The following is a 15,391-nucleotide window of genomic DNA, read 5'->3' as shown; positions in this document are numbered from 1 at the left end:
AGGTTATAGCCATGTAATAAGTCAAAAGAAAAAAATTAAAGGTATACAGATTGGTAAGGAAGAATTAAAACTCTCTTCATTCACAGTGGTGTAAGTCCATATGTAGAAAATTCCAGCAAATCTACTAAACATCTACTAAGAAACAAGTTTAGCAAGGAAGTAGAATATAACTTCAACATACAAAAATTGATTCTATTTCTACACACTAACACCAAACAATCCAAAAATGAAATTAAGAAAACTATTCCATTCATAATATCAACAGAAAAAATAAAATACTTTGGAATAAATTTAACAAAATAAATGCAAATCTTGTAAACTAAAAACTAAAACATTATTGAGAGAAATTAAAGACCTAAATTCCATGTTCATGGATTGAAAGACTCAATATTGGCAAGATGACCATTTGTTTTTTAAATGCGGATGGAATTTTCCTACAATTTATCAACCAAATTAATGCAAAGCAACTGCTACCAAAATCCTAGCTGATTTTTTTTTGGTAAAAATTAATAAGCTGATCAAATATATATATGGAGGCAAAGAACCTAAATAGCCAAAAAGCCTTGAAAAGAATAACAAAGTTGAAGGATTTATGCGACTCCATTTCAAAACTAACTAGAAGTTCACAGTAATCAAGACATTGTGGCAATGGTCCAAGGATAAGTATATAGATCAATGGAGCAGAATTAAGAGCACTGAAATTAACTCCTTATACTTATGGTCATTGATTTTTTTTTTTTTAACTACAGCCTATGATTCATTCATCTTTTATCCTCAGGACCCAGAATCAGTGTCTGGCACCTGGTGGGTGCTCAATGAAAGGTTTATCAATGAATACAGACCTTTTGAAAAACTATATATGGTGGTGAGGAGAAGCAAATCAAGGGTCCCTCATGCCCATAACTAAAGACGTGGCCATTGCTCTAAACTTTCACAAGAATCCCTCTGGTAGACCCAGGAAGGTTGAAAATCAAGACTTCCCAGTGGCCTGCTGAGATTTGCACACAGGATGGGCAGTGCTGCTTAACTACCTGCACAGGCAAAGGCACAGTGTGGAACAGTGGAGAGAGCCCTAGAATGGGAGATAGAATAGTAATGAATAGCCTGTGTCCATCCCAATTCAGCTCCTAATCAACTGTAAGATTTTGGTCCAAGCACATTTCCTCTGAGTATTGATGATCTTGGGCTAGATCTGGGAAGCACACAAAAAGTGTTTAGAGAGCACTTACCACATGCCAAGCACTAGGCCAGGTACTGGGAAGCAATGCCCAGCAAGATCCGAGATGGTCCCTGCTCCTGGGAACCCTACAATCTAATTTAGAGACAGACACACACGAGGAAGCAAACAGAAAAGGTCCCCTTTACCGTACCAGTTCTTAAAAACTGATATATGATATGTGTATACATGTATGGGGTACATGTGATATTCTGTTACATGCATAGAAGGTGAAATGACCAAGTCAGAGTATTTAGGGTATCCATCACCTTGAGTATTTGTCATTTCTTTGTGTTCGGAACATCTCAAGTCCTCGCTTCTAGCTATTTTGAAATATACAATACATTGTTGTTAACTATAGTCACCCTATGGTGCTATTAAACATTAGAACTTACTCCTTCTATCTAACAATATGTTTGTACCCATTAGCCAACCTCTCTTCATCCCCCTACCACACACACCCTTCCCAACCTGCTGTTATCTATCACTCTACTCTCTATCTTCATGAAATCCACTTTTTTTTAGCTTTCATATATGAGTGAGAACATGCTATATTTGTCTTTCTGTGCCTAGCTTATTTCACTTAACATGATGACCTCCAGTTCCATACATGTTGCTGCAAATGACATGATTTCATGCTTTTTATGGCCAAATAGTGTTCTGTTGTGTGTATATACCACATTTTCTTTATCTATTCATCCACTGATGGACACTTAGTTTGATTCCATATCTTTGCCATTGCGAATAGTGCTGCAATAAACATGGGGGTGCAGATACCCTTTTGATAAACTGATTTCTTTTCCTTTGCATAAATACCCAGTAGTGGGACTGCTGGGTCATATGGTAGTTCTATTTTTCATTTTTTGAAGAATCTCCGTACTGTTTTCCATAGTGGCTGTACTAATTTACATTCCCACCAACAGTGTATAAGTGTTCTCTTTTCTTGGTGTCTTTGCCAGTATCTGGTTGTTTGTGTTTTGTGTTTTGGGGGAGGGCATTTTATTGTCTTTTTGATCATAGCCATTTTGGCTGGGGTAAGATGAGATCTCATTATAGTTCTGATTTGCATTTCCCCAATGATTAGTGGTGTTGAGCATTTTTTAAATATACCTGTTGGCCATTTGTATGTCTACTATACCAGTATTAATGGGGTTTGCTTTTATTTTGGTTTTGTTTTGTTTTTTGTTTTTTGGTTTTTTTTGAGATGGAGTCTTGTTCTGTTGCCCAGGTTGGAGTGCAATGGCATGATCTCAGCTCACTGCAACCTCCATCTCCCAGGTTCAAGTGACTCTCCTGCCTCAGCCTCCCAAATAGCTGGGGTTACAGGCATGTGCCACGACTCCTGGCTAATTTTTTGTATTTTTAGTAGAGACTGGGTTTCGCCTGTTGGCCAGGCTGGTCTCAAATGCCTGACCTCAGGTGATCCACCCACCTTGGCCTCCCAAAGTGCTGGGATTACAGGCATGAGCCACCATGCCTGGCCAGTATTAAGTGTTATGAGATAAACCAACATACTTCTGAAATGAGAGAGTCCTGCAGACAGGATAGAAAGAAGGTTTCCTGGGTAAGCAACATTTGAAATGTTCTTAATTTAAGGACCTATGAATGTTTTCAGGGACCCTGAGAATCTCTTTAAAGCGGGTTCAAAATTTTATCCACAGGCTGGGCACAGTGGCCCATGACTGTTATCTCTGCACTTTGAGAGACCAAGGCAGGAGGTTTGCTTGAGGCCAGGAATTTGAGACCAGCCTGGACAACATAGCAAGATCTCATCTCTACGAAAAAAATTTGAAAAATTAGCTGGGTGTAGTGGCAGGTGCCTGTGGTCCCAGCTACTTGGGAGGCCGAGGCAGGAGGATCACTTGAGCCCAGGAGTTCAAGGCTGCAATGAAACATGATTGCACTACTGCACCCCAGTCTGAGTGACAGCAAGACCCCATCTCAAAAAGAAAATTGTGCACATACATACTTTTCTGGTGCAAGGGCTCATGGCTCTCACAGATGGTCAGAAAGATCTGTGGTGCACCAATGTTTATAGCAGTATTATTCACAATAGCCATGATGTGGAAACAACCAAAGCATCCATCAATAGATGAATGGATAAACAAAGTGTGGTATATACGTGCAATTGAATATTATTCAGCCTTAAAAGGAATTACATTGTGATGCATACTACAGTATAACTAAGCCTTGAAAATATTATGCTAAGTGAAATAAGCCAGACACAAAAGAACAAATATTGTATGATTCCACCTATATGAGGTACCTAGAATAAGCAAATTCATAGACATAGAAATTAGAATAGAAGTTGCCAGTGGGGCAACAAAAGGAAGGAATGGAGAGGTACTGATTAATGGCTATATAGTTTCAATTTGGGATGATGAAAATGTTGTGGAAATAGATCATGGTGATGATTGTACAACCTTGTGGATGTAATTAATGCCACTGAATTGAACACTTGAAAATGGTTAAAATGGTAAATTTTATGTTCATATGTTTTACCACAATTTTTTTGAAAAAGGAATTTGTGGCCCTATAAAGCTTTAGAATCACTGGCCTAAATGATTTTTCAGGACACCATTAACTCTATTAAGGTATGCTTTCCAGAAACATATGGAAGAAAGAAGACAAAAATTAGACTTAAAGATGCCCCTATTTTCTCCATATTTGAAAAGTCAGGAACAACTATCTTGGTACAGCTTTACTTTCTACCTGCAGTATAAATAAGACACATGGAGTCAACCTGAACGCCCATCAGTGATAAACTGGATAAAGAAAATGTCATGCATATACACCTTGGAATACTATGCAGCCATAAAAAAGAATGAGATGATGTCCTTTGCAGGAACTTGGATAAAGCTGGAGGCCATTATCCTTAGCAAACTAACACAGGAAGAGAAAATCAAACATCGCATGTTCTCACTTATAAGCGGGAGCTAAATTATGAGAACACATGGACACATAAAGGGGAACAACACACAATGGGGCCTAGCAGAGGGTGGAGGGTTGGAGGAGGGAGAGGATCAGGAAAAATAACTGATGGGTACTAGGCTTAATGCCTGGGTGATGACATAATCTTTACAACAAATCCCCATGACACAAGTTTACCTATGTAACAAACCTGCACATATACCCCTGAACATAAAATAAAAGCATTTAAAAACTGTATTAAAGAAAATGCATTCACAGTTACACCTTAAAGTTCACCTGGCACAATTTTTGTGCTCATCCTCAATAATTAAGAACTACAAAATCTTGGCTGCACTCCAGGTGGAGGAAAAGAGTGCAGAACAAAGGGCAATCCCAGTTGTGTGTTCACCATCAGAGTTCTCCCCTCTGGCTGCTTACAGAGACATGGCTGGGGCAGCTGCCACACAAGTTAGGCTGCCTTGGGATATTTGTTAATGCCCAGAAACTCCCCTTTGATGATAATGTGATTGGCCTCAGAGTTAATGGCACTGTGCTGGCACATTTCCCAGAAGCAATCACCTAGCAGGTACAGCACCTTTTGACTCATTCCACCAGGTCATGAGCAAGAATGAAATACAGGATGCAAAAATTATTTTTGATGTTAGAGAAATACTTGTGTCTCAAAAGTCTAAGAAAGTTGTTTAATATTTTTCAATTAGGGAGGAATCCAGAAACTGCCCTAATGAAACTCCTAAAGTACACACAAGAAGGAAGACAGGACTGCTTCACAAAGGCAGCACCAAAAATAGCAGCCTGAAGCAAGGAGTGGGGATCAGCTTCTGTTGATAAAACCGTACCCACAGCCAATGCTGCTACTGGGTGAAAGGAGCATGTTGCCCTTTATCCAATGTGCAAATCAGGCATGACTAAGTGACAAGGAAGAAAGCTAGTGTGCTTCTGGGGCATGGTGGAGCAGGTACTGAGGAGTTTTGTGTCAACATAAAGAAGAGCAAGGAAGAAGAGAGGGAGGAAATAAGGGAAAGAAAAAACATGAAGGGGAGCCAGGCATGGTGGCTCATGCCAGTAATTCCAGCACTTTGAGAGGCTGAGGCGGGCGGATCATTTGAGGTCAGGAAGTCGAGACCAGCCTGGCCAACATGGTGAAACCATATTTTCTCTACTAAAAATACAAAAAAAATTAGCTGGGCGTGGTGGTACACATCTGTAATCCCAGCTACTACAGAGGCTGAGGCAGGAGGATATCTAGAACCAGGGAGACAGAGGTTGCAGTAAGTTGATATCATGCCACTGCACTCCAGCCTGGGCAACAGAGTAAGACTACCTCTGAAAAACAGAAAACAGAACAAAAAAAAAAAAAAAACAAAGCAAGAAAGGAGTGAGACAGAATAGGTAGACAGAGATGGATGCCGAAGGAGACAGAGAGGAGACAAACATATCCATGTAATCATTGTGCTCCTAAAATCTTTTTAACTCTGACAGTTACCTTACTTATGAAATAGAGACAAGACCCCAATAATAGAGGATTGATATTTACCTTCCGAATCTTTGTTGTAGAAAACGCCATGGGGATGCAGAGAGTAAGGTCGAGAAGCAAAGTTCTTTAAATGAATGACAATCACATCACCCACTTCAGCCCTCAAGATGGGGCCCAGGAATCCAAGCCAGGGAGGTTTGGGGATCTCTATGGAGTAGGTTCCATCCGTGAAGTGTCTGTAAACAGCCTTTTTGTAAATACCACCTATCCTGTTGGGCCCTCTTTCGAGAAATAAGGTTGCAAGTCTAAAAGTAAGAAGAAAAATATTTTGTAATCGAAATGAAAAGAGAAGCCCTAATAGCTTACCATTAGGAGTTTATAAAGTATTGCATGTATGACCTCTCATTTGGTGTTCCCCATAACCTGTAATCTCTGTAGGGCTGGGAAGATTATCCTCAATTTACTAATGTGGAAATGAGATTCAGCAATTAAGTGGCACGCCAAAGGGCACAAGTAGTATTCACAACCAAACTAAAACAAATCCAAAGAACTCTAAAGCCACACTACACATTTGCCCCTTTCCACTCAACGTGTTCCCCTTTGCTTTTTCATTTAACTAACACTCATTGCACATTTACTGCATTCCCAGCATGTGGCTAGATGGTGTAAAAAGTTTGTAATCAAATAATGGGCTTAGATGATTAAGCATCAAGTGAATGATTGATACAACAGATACAGGCTCAACATTTCTAGGAACATAATAGTTCAGGGAGGCCAGGCATAGTGATCCACACCTGTAATCCCCACACTAGGAGGCCAAGGCAGGCAGATCTCTTGAGCCTAGGAGTTTGAGACCAGCCTGGGCAACATAGTGAGACCCTGTTTCTGCAAAAACAAACAAACAAAAAGAAAAAACAAAAAAAAACAGCCGGGCATGGTGGTGGGCCGACTGTAGTCCCAGCTACCTGAGATGTTGAGGCAGGAGGATCACTCAAGCCTGAGAAGTCAAGGCTGCAGTGAGCCATGATCATGCCAGCCTGGGTGACAGAGCAAGACTCCATTTAAAAAAAAAAAAGCAGAAAGTCAGGCATAGTGGCTCAGGCTTGTAATCCCACTTTGGGAGGCCAAGGTGGGAGGATCACTTGAGCCTGGTGGAAGGATCACTTGAGCCTGGGAAGTTAAGGCTGCGGTGAGCCAAGATCACACCACTGCACTCCAGCCTGGATGACAGAGCAAGATCCTGTCTCAAAAAAAAAAAAAAATGGTTTGGAGAAGGAAAAGATTGCTGTGGGTACAAGAGGTCAGACAATTGCAAGAATTAAGGAGAAGTAGGATTGAGTAACAAAAGGGAAAACTGAGGACACTAAGCGGGACAATGGATGTACAGTGAGGAGGAAGCAGTACAGATGGAATGAGAAGAGCAGGTTATAGGCTGATGCACAGGTCTAGGAGGTGAGGAATGAGAGATAAGGATGCATGTAAGCTCCGGAGATAGACTGACAAGTTTAATTCCGGGTTGGAGAATTTAAAATTTATCTTGGAAGCACTGAGACTCACTGAGGTTTTTCACAAAATGGGTGACATGATAATCATGTGTTTAAGGACTATTCTATGGCAGTGTTGTGCAAGTTTTAGAGGAGTTGAGCAAAAGGCAGAGCAAAGTTGAGGGGCAGAGAGACTGTTATGAGACCAGAAGGGGGTGGTGCAATAGAAGAAAAGGGGTGGACATGAGAAAAATAGAATTCTAAGACTTGAGATGACCAGATGCCCTCCTGAGGACCTAGATGTTGGGGAGACTCAGTCCCTGGTGTCTGGGAGCGTGAAACCATAGCACCGCTTGAGAGTTGCCAGACAATCTTCTCCTGGAGAGGTGAAGCCCTCTTCCCCACTCTCAGTCTATGTGATTAGCATGGAGCTCCCATCCTAGCTCCAGCTCTGTAAATACTGGCTTCTACTTGAGCAAAAGCTCCAGCACTCCTGGGTGCAGCCATCCCAATGTAGCTGTATCCCTTTTGGGGGCAAGAGGCCACATCTTACTCTGAGACACACTCCTGCAAGTGTCTGTGCGTTTAGTCTCTCTCAGTTATCCAACAAACATTAATTATATCAAGCCCTGACCTCAGTACTAGGGATATGGGGGAAAAAAGACAAAGCCCCTGCCTTGAAGGAGCCCCTATTCTGGAAGGGAGAGTTATGAGAACACAGATTACATTCTGGGGCATCTAATCTGGAGTCAAAGATAGGTCAGGGGAGGTTTCCTTAAGGAAGTAATGCTTCAGTATAGTCTCAAAGAAGAGTTACTCAAGCAAAAGAAAGAAAGAAAGAGAGAGAGAGAGAAGAAAGAAAGAAAGAAAGAAAGAAAGAAAGAAAGAAAGAAAGAAAGAAAGAAAGAGAGAGAGAGAGAGAGAGAGAAAGAAAGAAAGAAAGAAAGAAAGAAAGAAAGAAAGAAAGAAAGAAAGAAAGAAAGAAAGAAAGAAGGAAGGAAGGAAGGAAGGAAGGAAGGAAGGAAGGAAGGAAGGAAGGAAAGGAAAGAAGAAAGAGAAAGAAAGAAAGAAAGAAAGAAAGAAAGAAAGAAAGAAAGAAAGAAAGAAAAAGAAAGAAAGAAGAAAGAAAGAAAGAAAGAAAGAAAGAAAGAAAGAAAGAAAGAAAGAAAGAAAGAAAGAAAGAAAGAAAGAAAGAGAAAGAAAGAAAGAAAGTTGATGTAGAAGACATTTTAAAGTTTTGGCAACTCGGCACCCACACTCCACTCTTTGAGGAGTGAGGAGTGTGCCGAGAGCGGGAGAGCACACCTTTCTCGCTCTCGTTCTCTCTGCTTTGGGTGGTGCTCTATCCCCCAGTCCCACTGATGGAGCAAGGGCCTCAGGCTAGCCCATGAGCATGTCAAGTTTCTCTAATAAGCTGTTGTTAGGGCAGGAGTTGTGATCCAGGCCAATTGATATCATTCATCCCCCAGCCAGCCTACTCTGGGCCATCATGATTAGTTCAGGGACAGCCAAAGAGTGTCTGGTTGGTTAAATCCGAGAAAATTTAGGGACTTGTGAAGCATCTCTTTCTTGTGTACTTGGAACTGAGACATGAGTCTGGAGCTTCAGGTAACCATAGAAGGAAGTTTGTCTGAGAGTTGTTTGTTCCTCTAATCTCTTAAATTTGGCTATTGACTTTTTCCCCTCTAATCAACTCCTACTTGTTTTCATCATCGTATGACTATTTATTTTCATTTTTTTTCTGTTTTTATTTTATTGTACTTTCTATTCTTTCACTCAGATCCAAGAATTCAATCATTCATATAATTTATTCAAAAACTGTGTTAAGCACCTATTGGGGATCATGAAGCTCTTCTCTTTTCTACTTTTCTGTGCCCCTAATATTTTTTCTGTTTTTCTTTTCTCTTTCCCAATTGTTTTCAAAGGAAACTTATCCCAGCCTTTCCCAAAGGAATTAATGTCTAACGGAGGCCGGGCGCGGTGGCTCAAGCCTGTAATCCCAGCACTTTGGGAGACCGAGATGGGTGGATCACGAGGTCAGGAGATCGAGACCATCCTGGCTAACACGGTGGAACCCTGTCTCTACTAAAAATACAAAAAAAAAAAAAAAAAAAAATGTCTAACGGAGTGTTCAAGCCACCCACTCTGGGCCAGAATGAGCAATTCATGCAGTTCTGTTCATTCCAGGTCCACCGTGAGTGTCAGGGTAAGTCTAAGGTGGGTAGACCAGTTGGATCTAGAAGACTGTAGAAGCTCTCTTCTATGGCATTGGAGCCTGAAAAGTTGTGAGATGACTCAGGCCTCACAAATTCCTCTAGAGTGTCCTGCACCAACTCTTCCCATCCCTCACCTCCCTCAGCATAGGGCACAATGATCCTCTCTGATTCTTCTCTCCCTTCTCCAAGTCAGAATCCTAGGCAGATGCCTTGGTCAGGCACCCTTGTCTAGTCCCAAGCCCCAGCCTCAGACATCAGCAGGTGGAGCTATAAACTCATAGACCCTTGGAGTTTAGCCTTTAACTGTACCTCAGTTGCATTCCTATTCTGTCCAGAGACAGACGCAGGGACAGTGCTCCTTCTGAGGTGGACATATTTCCTGGACCAAAATATATAAAGTTTATACTCACGTATGACTGTGTCACCCTAATGAAACAAACCCTTAAGGGCTTCCATGAACTTCAGGCATTTCAGTGGTGGTATAAAAGAAAAGTAATAAATAAAATTAAATTTAAAAGAGACTTTCATGACCACTCTGGAGAGGGACCAACGGGAAGGCTCTGCCTACCTTTGTCATAGGCTCTGGCTGCCCCCATCACCCTGCATGACTCCTTTAAGAACTCTCCCAGAAGATCCCATGGGCATCACCTCTGTTTCAGTCTTGGTTAAGCTTGAAAACCATTCTGCTGACTTTCAACAAGTACAGGTTGAGGATTTATAGCATGCAAAGTACTGGGCCAGATGTTTTGAGTGCAATAATGAAAAAGGTACAATCTCTAAATAAGTATGTTTGTAGTCAAGAGGAACAAAGCCTTCGTTACCTGCACAAAGGAAACTGCTAAGAATTGTAGGAACAGAACATGTTATGGGAATTTAGGACAGAGGGAGAGACACCTCAATACCTTGCTCAAGTAGAAGGAATAGCTTGAGAAAGGTGTTGAGGTGAGAGAATTAGAGGTCAGCTCAGGAAATCACAGGCAGCTTTATAGGACCAGAAAATTTGCTAAGAGTGAAACTGTGGAGAAATTTGAGTGCTGGGCTAAGGCATTTAGATATAATTATATCTTCAACTAAGAGCTACTGAAGATTCTTGAACTGATGTATTTGACCAGATCTGTATCTTGGGAAGACAATTTTGTAAGGATCCCATATCTGATTCCTCTTCATCATACCTGCCCACATGATCTTTCTCATCTGCTTCTGCTCACTGGATCAAGCCCCTTCCTTACCCTCCACCTCTGAATACTGAGTCATTACATCTGTATGCTCAGAAGGGCTCTGTTTAACTTGATGCCTGATTTTGGGGAGAGGGTGTTATTCCTTGGTATCTGATTCAGCTGGGCCTCCTACTCCCAGTGACCCAGGGTGGCATCTGCTTGCCTGTCTAGTCTGGGACTTTCTTTGGTGAAGTTTTATTATCTTTCTTTACCTAAATGTCATCTTTTCTGCATTGCTCTCCCTTCTTTCTGACAAGGTGCAGACCTGCTGACAAATAGCGTTTACAGCCACATTCCTTTGTTGATGGAGTTACACCAGGTCTGATAGCCTTTGTATTAAATAATGAATCTTTGTTAGCTTCATTAAGGTTGGGAAAAACACTATAGATCCAAAAGATAAAGAGGTCTTTTCAGGGCTTCATCTTCATTTCCTCAAAGAGATGATCACGTTAGTATACCGTGACTCAGGCACAAACTCCAAAGCAGCTTCTACTCCAAAGCTCCTAAGCAGTCTTAGTAATAAATGGTGGCTTTTCCCACCCTGCAGGCTTTTCAGGATGATGGAGCTAAAGGTCAACATGTGAGGTAGCCTGGAATCCATCCCTGCATGGAGCAGAAGATGGGAACAACCCTAGAAGGTGGAAGAATCACTTAGACAGACGGAGGAAAGGGCACCTGAGTCAAGCTGGGGAGAAGGATCCACAGTTTCAAATCAAACAGAAAAAGTCCTCTTTGAAGCAACAGCTTTTCTCTTCAGCCTCATTTCCTCCCTGTTTGCCCCAACTCCCAGGTCCCTGTGCTTCTGCCAGATCAGACACTTTCTTCTTGGTACACGCCATGTCCTTTCAGCATTTTAAGACTTCTGCGCATTCTTTTTCCTGGGCCTCCACGGTCTTCCTCATTCTCTACTTGCCAAGCACCCTTTGAGGTAGGTTCACACTCTTCCTCTTTTCCTCCTCTCTACATACACAGTGCTCTGTTCATGTGCTAATAATGGTACTCACCAAAGTGTGTTACAGTGAGATATGCACATCTCCAGTTTGCGAGCTCATTGAAGACAAAACCTCTTTAAACATCCTTTTTATTCGTAAGCCCCAGCAACTTCCCTGACAGAGTTGGTGTTTAATGGCTTTGGCACTCAAAAACAAACAAACAAGTGTGAGTTTGTCCCCGTATTGGCAAGCTAAAGCTGGGATAGTGTTGCAAACTCTATTTGCTGAAAAGCATAGATTGCCGTATTTGAATACCCTCTAGGTCCAGGATAGCCAATAAATTTTACCTTGTGCACCAAATCTGATTGGTGGCAATTGCTTAGAAAAGAAGTCAAGGTTGAGTTCAATGAGAGAAGAATGCCATGATCCACACTAGATGTCTCCTGTGGATATGAGGCTGGGGGCACTCCAGGCACATAGTTGCTCTTCTTGCCCTACACAAATGGCCAGGCCACACAGTACTCCAGAGTCTTCAGGTCCTCTCTACACCTGGATGACACCGTATCTTACTACTGGGAGGACACACACTGAGTTGTTTTCTCATAGTGGCAACGGTTAGGGAATAAGCCACCTATATTCATTTACTAGGCCCTCCTTAAAACCAAAATACATAAGGTATTTATCTAATGATTCCTGGGTCCAGGGTACAGTTTGTGCCCATCAGAAAATATCCAGTGAACATCTCTCAGAAATTCAACATATGAACCTTGTTATCAGCAGCAAATTCATACGGGCCTGCAGCAACCTAAATCCTTGCCTCCTCAGAAGAAAGAATTCAACTAAGGGGCATAAGGTAGAAGGAGAGACCGGGGCAAGTTTTAGAGCAGGAATGAAAGTTTATTAGCAAGCTTTAGAGTAGGAACAAAAGGAAGGAAAGTACACTTGGAAGAGGGCCAAGCGGGCAACTTGAAAGACAAGTGTGCAGTTTGACCTTTTGACTTGGGGTTTTATACATTGGCATACTTCCGGGCTCTTGTGTCCCTTCTCCCCTGATTCTTCCCTTGGCATGGGTTGTCCATATGTGCAGTGGCCTGCCAGCACTTGGGAGATGACTATGTGCAGTGTGTTTACCGGAGCTGCACGCATGCTCACGTGAGGCATTCTTCCCTTACCGGTGGAATGTCCCTGGAAGGTCATATGTCAGTTAAACTCTGCCATTTTGCCCCTCAATGCACTTGCTTGAGCCCATTTGCCTAACTCCTGAGATCTTATCAGGAAGCTGCTGATCACCAGTTTCAGGTTTTTTCTATCTATAGGGAGACTGCCTTTCCCTGGCACTGACTGTGACCTATTATTATTTTAGAGAGACAGTTAACTGCCTGCCTGCCCATCACCTGATGGTTACCTGACATTCCTGGTCAGACCCCTCTCCTGCCCTGCTCATGCCTGACTAGCTACCTACTATAACAACATTATAGGCTTCAGTTTGCTGGGTATGCCTCCCAAAAACTGTTGGGACCTGCTAACAAATGGGGTTTACAGCCACCTTGACATTTTCTAATTTGTAAACTGAAGCGTACAGCATAGCAAAATTAAAAAGAAAAGACTTTAAAGAGAGCACAGCCAGGTTTAAAAGTCAAGCTAAAAAGTGATTATCACTCCCGCTCTCTAACCAGTTGAGGTATCCAGCCTGCCCCAGACCACCTAATAAAACCATAAGCCAGGTCAAACCCACCAGCAACAAAGCCTCTTTTAACGAAGCAGGCCTTGGCCTCGGAGGCTGGAGAATCCCCCGGGGTCTTCAGCTGAGCCAGATTAAGGGGTAGAGCAGTTGGGTCTCAGATCTAAAGGGCACTGGAACATCACTGGGGAGCTGGAAGCATTGCAGGGTGAATAAAATTCACTGGAAATGACATTGAAGGTGGAGAAAATTGCAACCTCTGGAACTTCTGTGAGGTAAGCATTGCATGTCATTGGAAAGGAGGCTTTGATTAGCTGTTTGAGATGGGGTTTGGGAGGTGGGTAGAGACTCCAAAGGTTATGCTCGAATACTAACAGGTGGCCACAAAAATCTATTCCACGGAGAATTGGTCCAGTGAACTGTAGAGCGGACTGCTTTTTGCTTGCAGCCAAAGGGAGGTAAGAACGGCCGCCACCAGGCCACTTTCTCCTCTCCTCAGTACTCAGCCTCTCCTATAGATGAAGGAGATCCATGCTATTTATCTTCCCAGAGCACCCGATTATTAACCTTCCCAGGGTTAACCCTATCCCACCCTTGATGTGGAGTCCGTGGTAGGGAGGAGGTCCTGGGACAAGAAGGAACCCATGGGTGTAGAACCCCCATGGAGAAGCCAGAGATGGGCCTGACTAGAGAAGAACCCCAGGAATCACGGGGCAAGACCTCCCAGAGGCAGCAGCAATGCTTTCTCTCCCCCAACTACTAGGTTCAGCTTCCAATCCAAACAATGTGATCCAGACAGGAATCCTGTTTTAAAAATTAGAGAATGGTTTTGATAGCAAAAGCCTGGAAAGACCAAAATGTTCTTCAACTGCAGCTGGGTAAATAAATGATGGCATTCATGCCACATACCCATAAGAAAAGAATAAGGTGGTCTACAGGTGCTGATATGGCATGATCACCAAGACACTAATAAATAAAAGCAAATTGCAGAGCCGTATGTAAAGTATTATCCCATTTGTGTGTGTGTATGTGTGTGTGTGTGTGTGTGTGTGTGTGTGTGTGTGTGTGTGTGTGTGTAACGATGCACATTTACCTATATGCAAACAATACATCTGGAAAGTGACCAGGGAAACAAAGTGTTGCCTCCAGATTATGAGACTGAAGCCACAGGTAGGAGGGAGGACAGATGAGAATTTTACTTTCATTCATTCTCTTTTATACTGTTGTGATGGGAGAGGCAGTTATTCTGTACCTACAAATTCAATACTAAAAACAAGCTCATATTTTATTGAAAAAAGAAGTCCCAGGCTGTTCGGCCACCAAGGGGCCAAAATTCTCTTGCATGCCTTCTATTTCTAAAAACAAAACTGCCACAACAAAGGGTGTTGTTGGATTGAGCTGTGCTCTGCAAAGGGATTGGCCTCTGGAGCAGAGAGCATGGCATCTGCTCAATGAGTTGGAGGGAAGAGAATCCCTGCTCAGTCTCTGGCTTGCCAACTCTCCTCTCAGGTATTGAGGCTGAAGCCTTGGGCCTGTCTATGAACACTTTGGGTCTGTTGTATCCAAGCATCCACTAAGCCTGCATGTGTCTACCTAGGAGCAAGAGTTAGCCCTCTCCCATTCTACAAGGCAAAGATTTACACTTCCCTGTGCAAGAGAATGGGATATAAAAGTTGGGATGCCTGACCCTGGACCTTTATAATAGAGGCTGTTACATTTCTCAGTCCTTGCTTGCAACTTGGAATAGTCATGTGACATAACTGTAGGCAATCAGATGTAAGCAGAAGTCATTCAATGATACTTCTCCAGGTGTAGCTGGAAGACACCCTTTTTATCCTCTTCTCTTCCCTTTATTCATGCCTGAAATGTAGATAAGATGGCTGGAGCTCCAGCAGCCATCTTGAGATAATGAGGAAGAGGATCACACCCTAGGGATGGTCAAGTGAAAGCCAAAAGGAACCTGGGACCCAGATGATTGCCAACCTCTGGCTCTCTTTTATGTAAGCAATAATAATAAATCTTTAATCGATTTAAACCACTTCTGTTTTTTAGGATTCTGTTAACAAGTAGCTGAATACAACTCCTGATTGAACAGGCTGTTCAAAAGGAGAAGAAAGAGGAAGAGGAAGAGGCAGAGGAAGAATTGAGTCATCCCCAAGCTTGCTAATAAGCCTCAGATTGCCCAGTTTTATAGCTGACAATGGGTCACCCAGTAAGGTGGCACAGCAAGGATTAATTCA

The 15,391-nt window shown here is 42.5% G+C and overlaps 1 protein-coding gene across 1 annotated transcript in view; it reads right to left on the bottom strand.

Moving 5' to 3' along the window:
• The window catches only part of HEPHL1 (hephaestin like 1), an 82,398-nt gene that overhangs the window by 57,503 nt on the left and 9,504 nt on the right, over positions 1–15,391 (bottom strand). Inside the window, exon 2 of the mRNA XM_001086917.5 lies at positions 5,682–5,926. Coding sequence (XP_001086917.3) covers positions 5,682–5,926 — 245 coding nt within the window. The remainder of the gene's footprint in view (positions 1–5,681; positions 5,927–15,391) is intronic.

The sequence above is a fragment of the Macaca mulatta genome, chromosome 14 (assembly GCF_049350105.2).
Source record: "Macaca mulatta isolate MMU2019108-1 chromosome 14, T2T-MMU8v2.0, whole genome shotgun sequence".
Taxonomy (NCBI): Eukaryota; Metazoa; Chordata; class Mammalia; order Primates; family Cercopithecidae; genus Macaca; species Macaca mulatta.
This window is presented reverse-complemented; position numbering and strand designations above follow the sequence as displayed.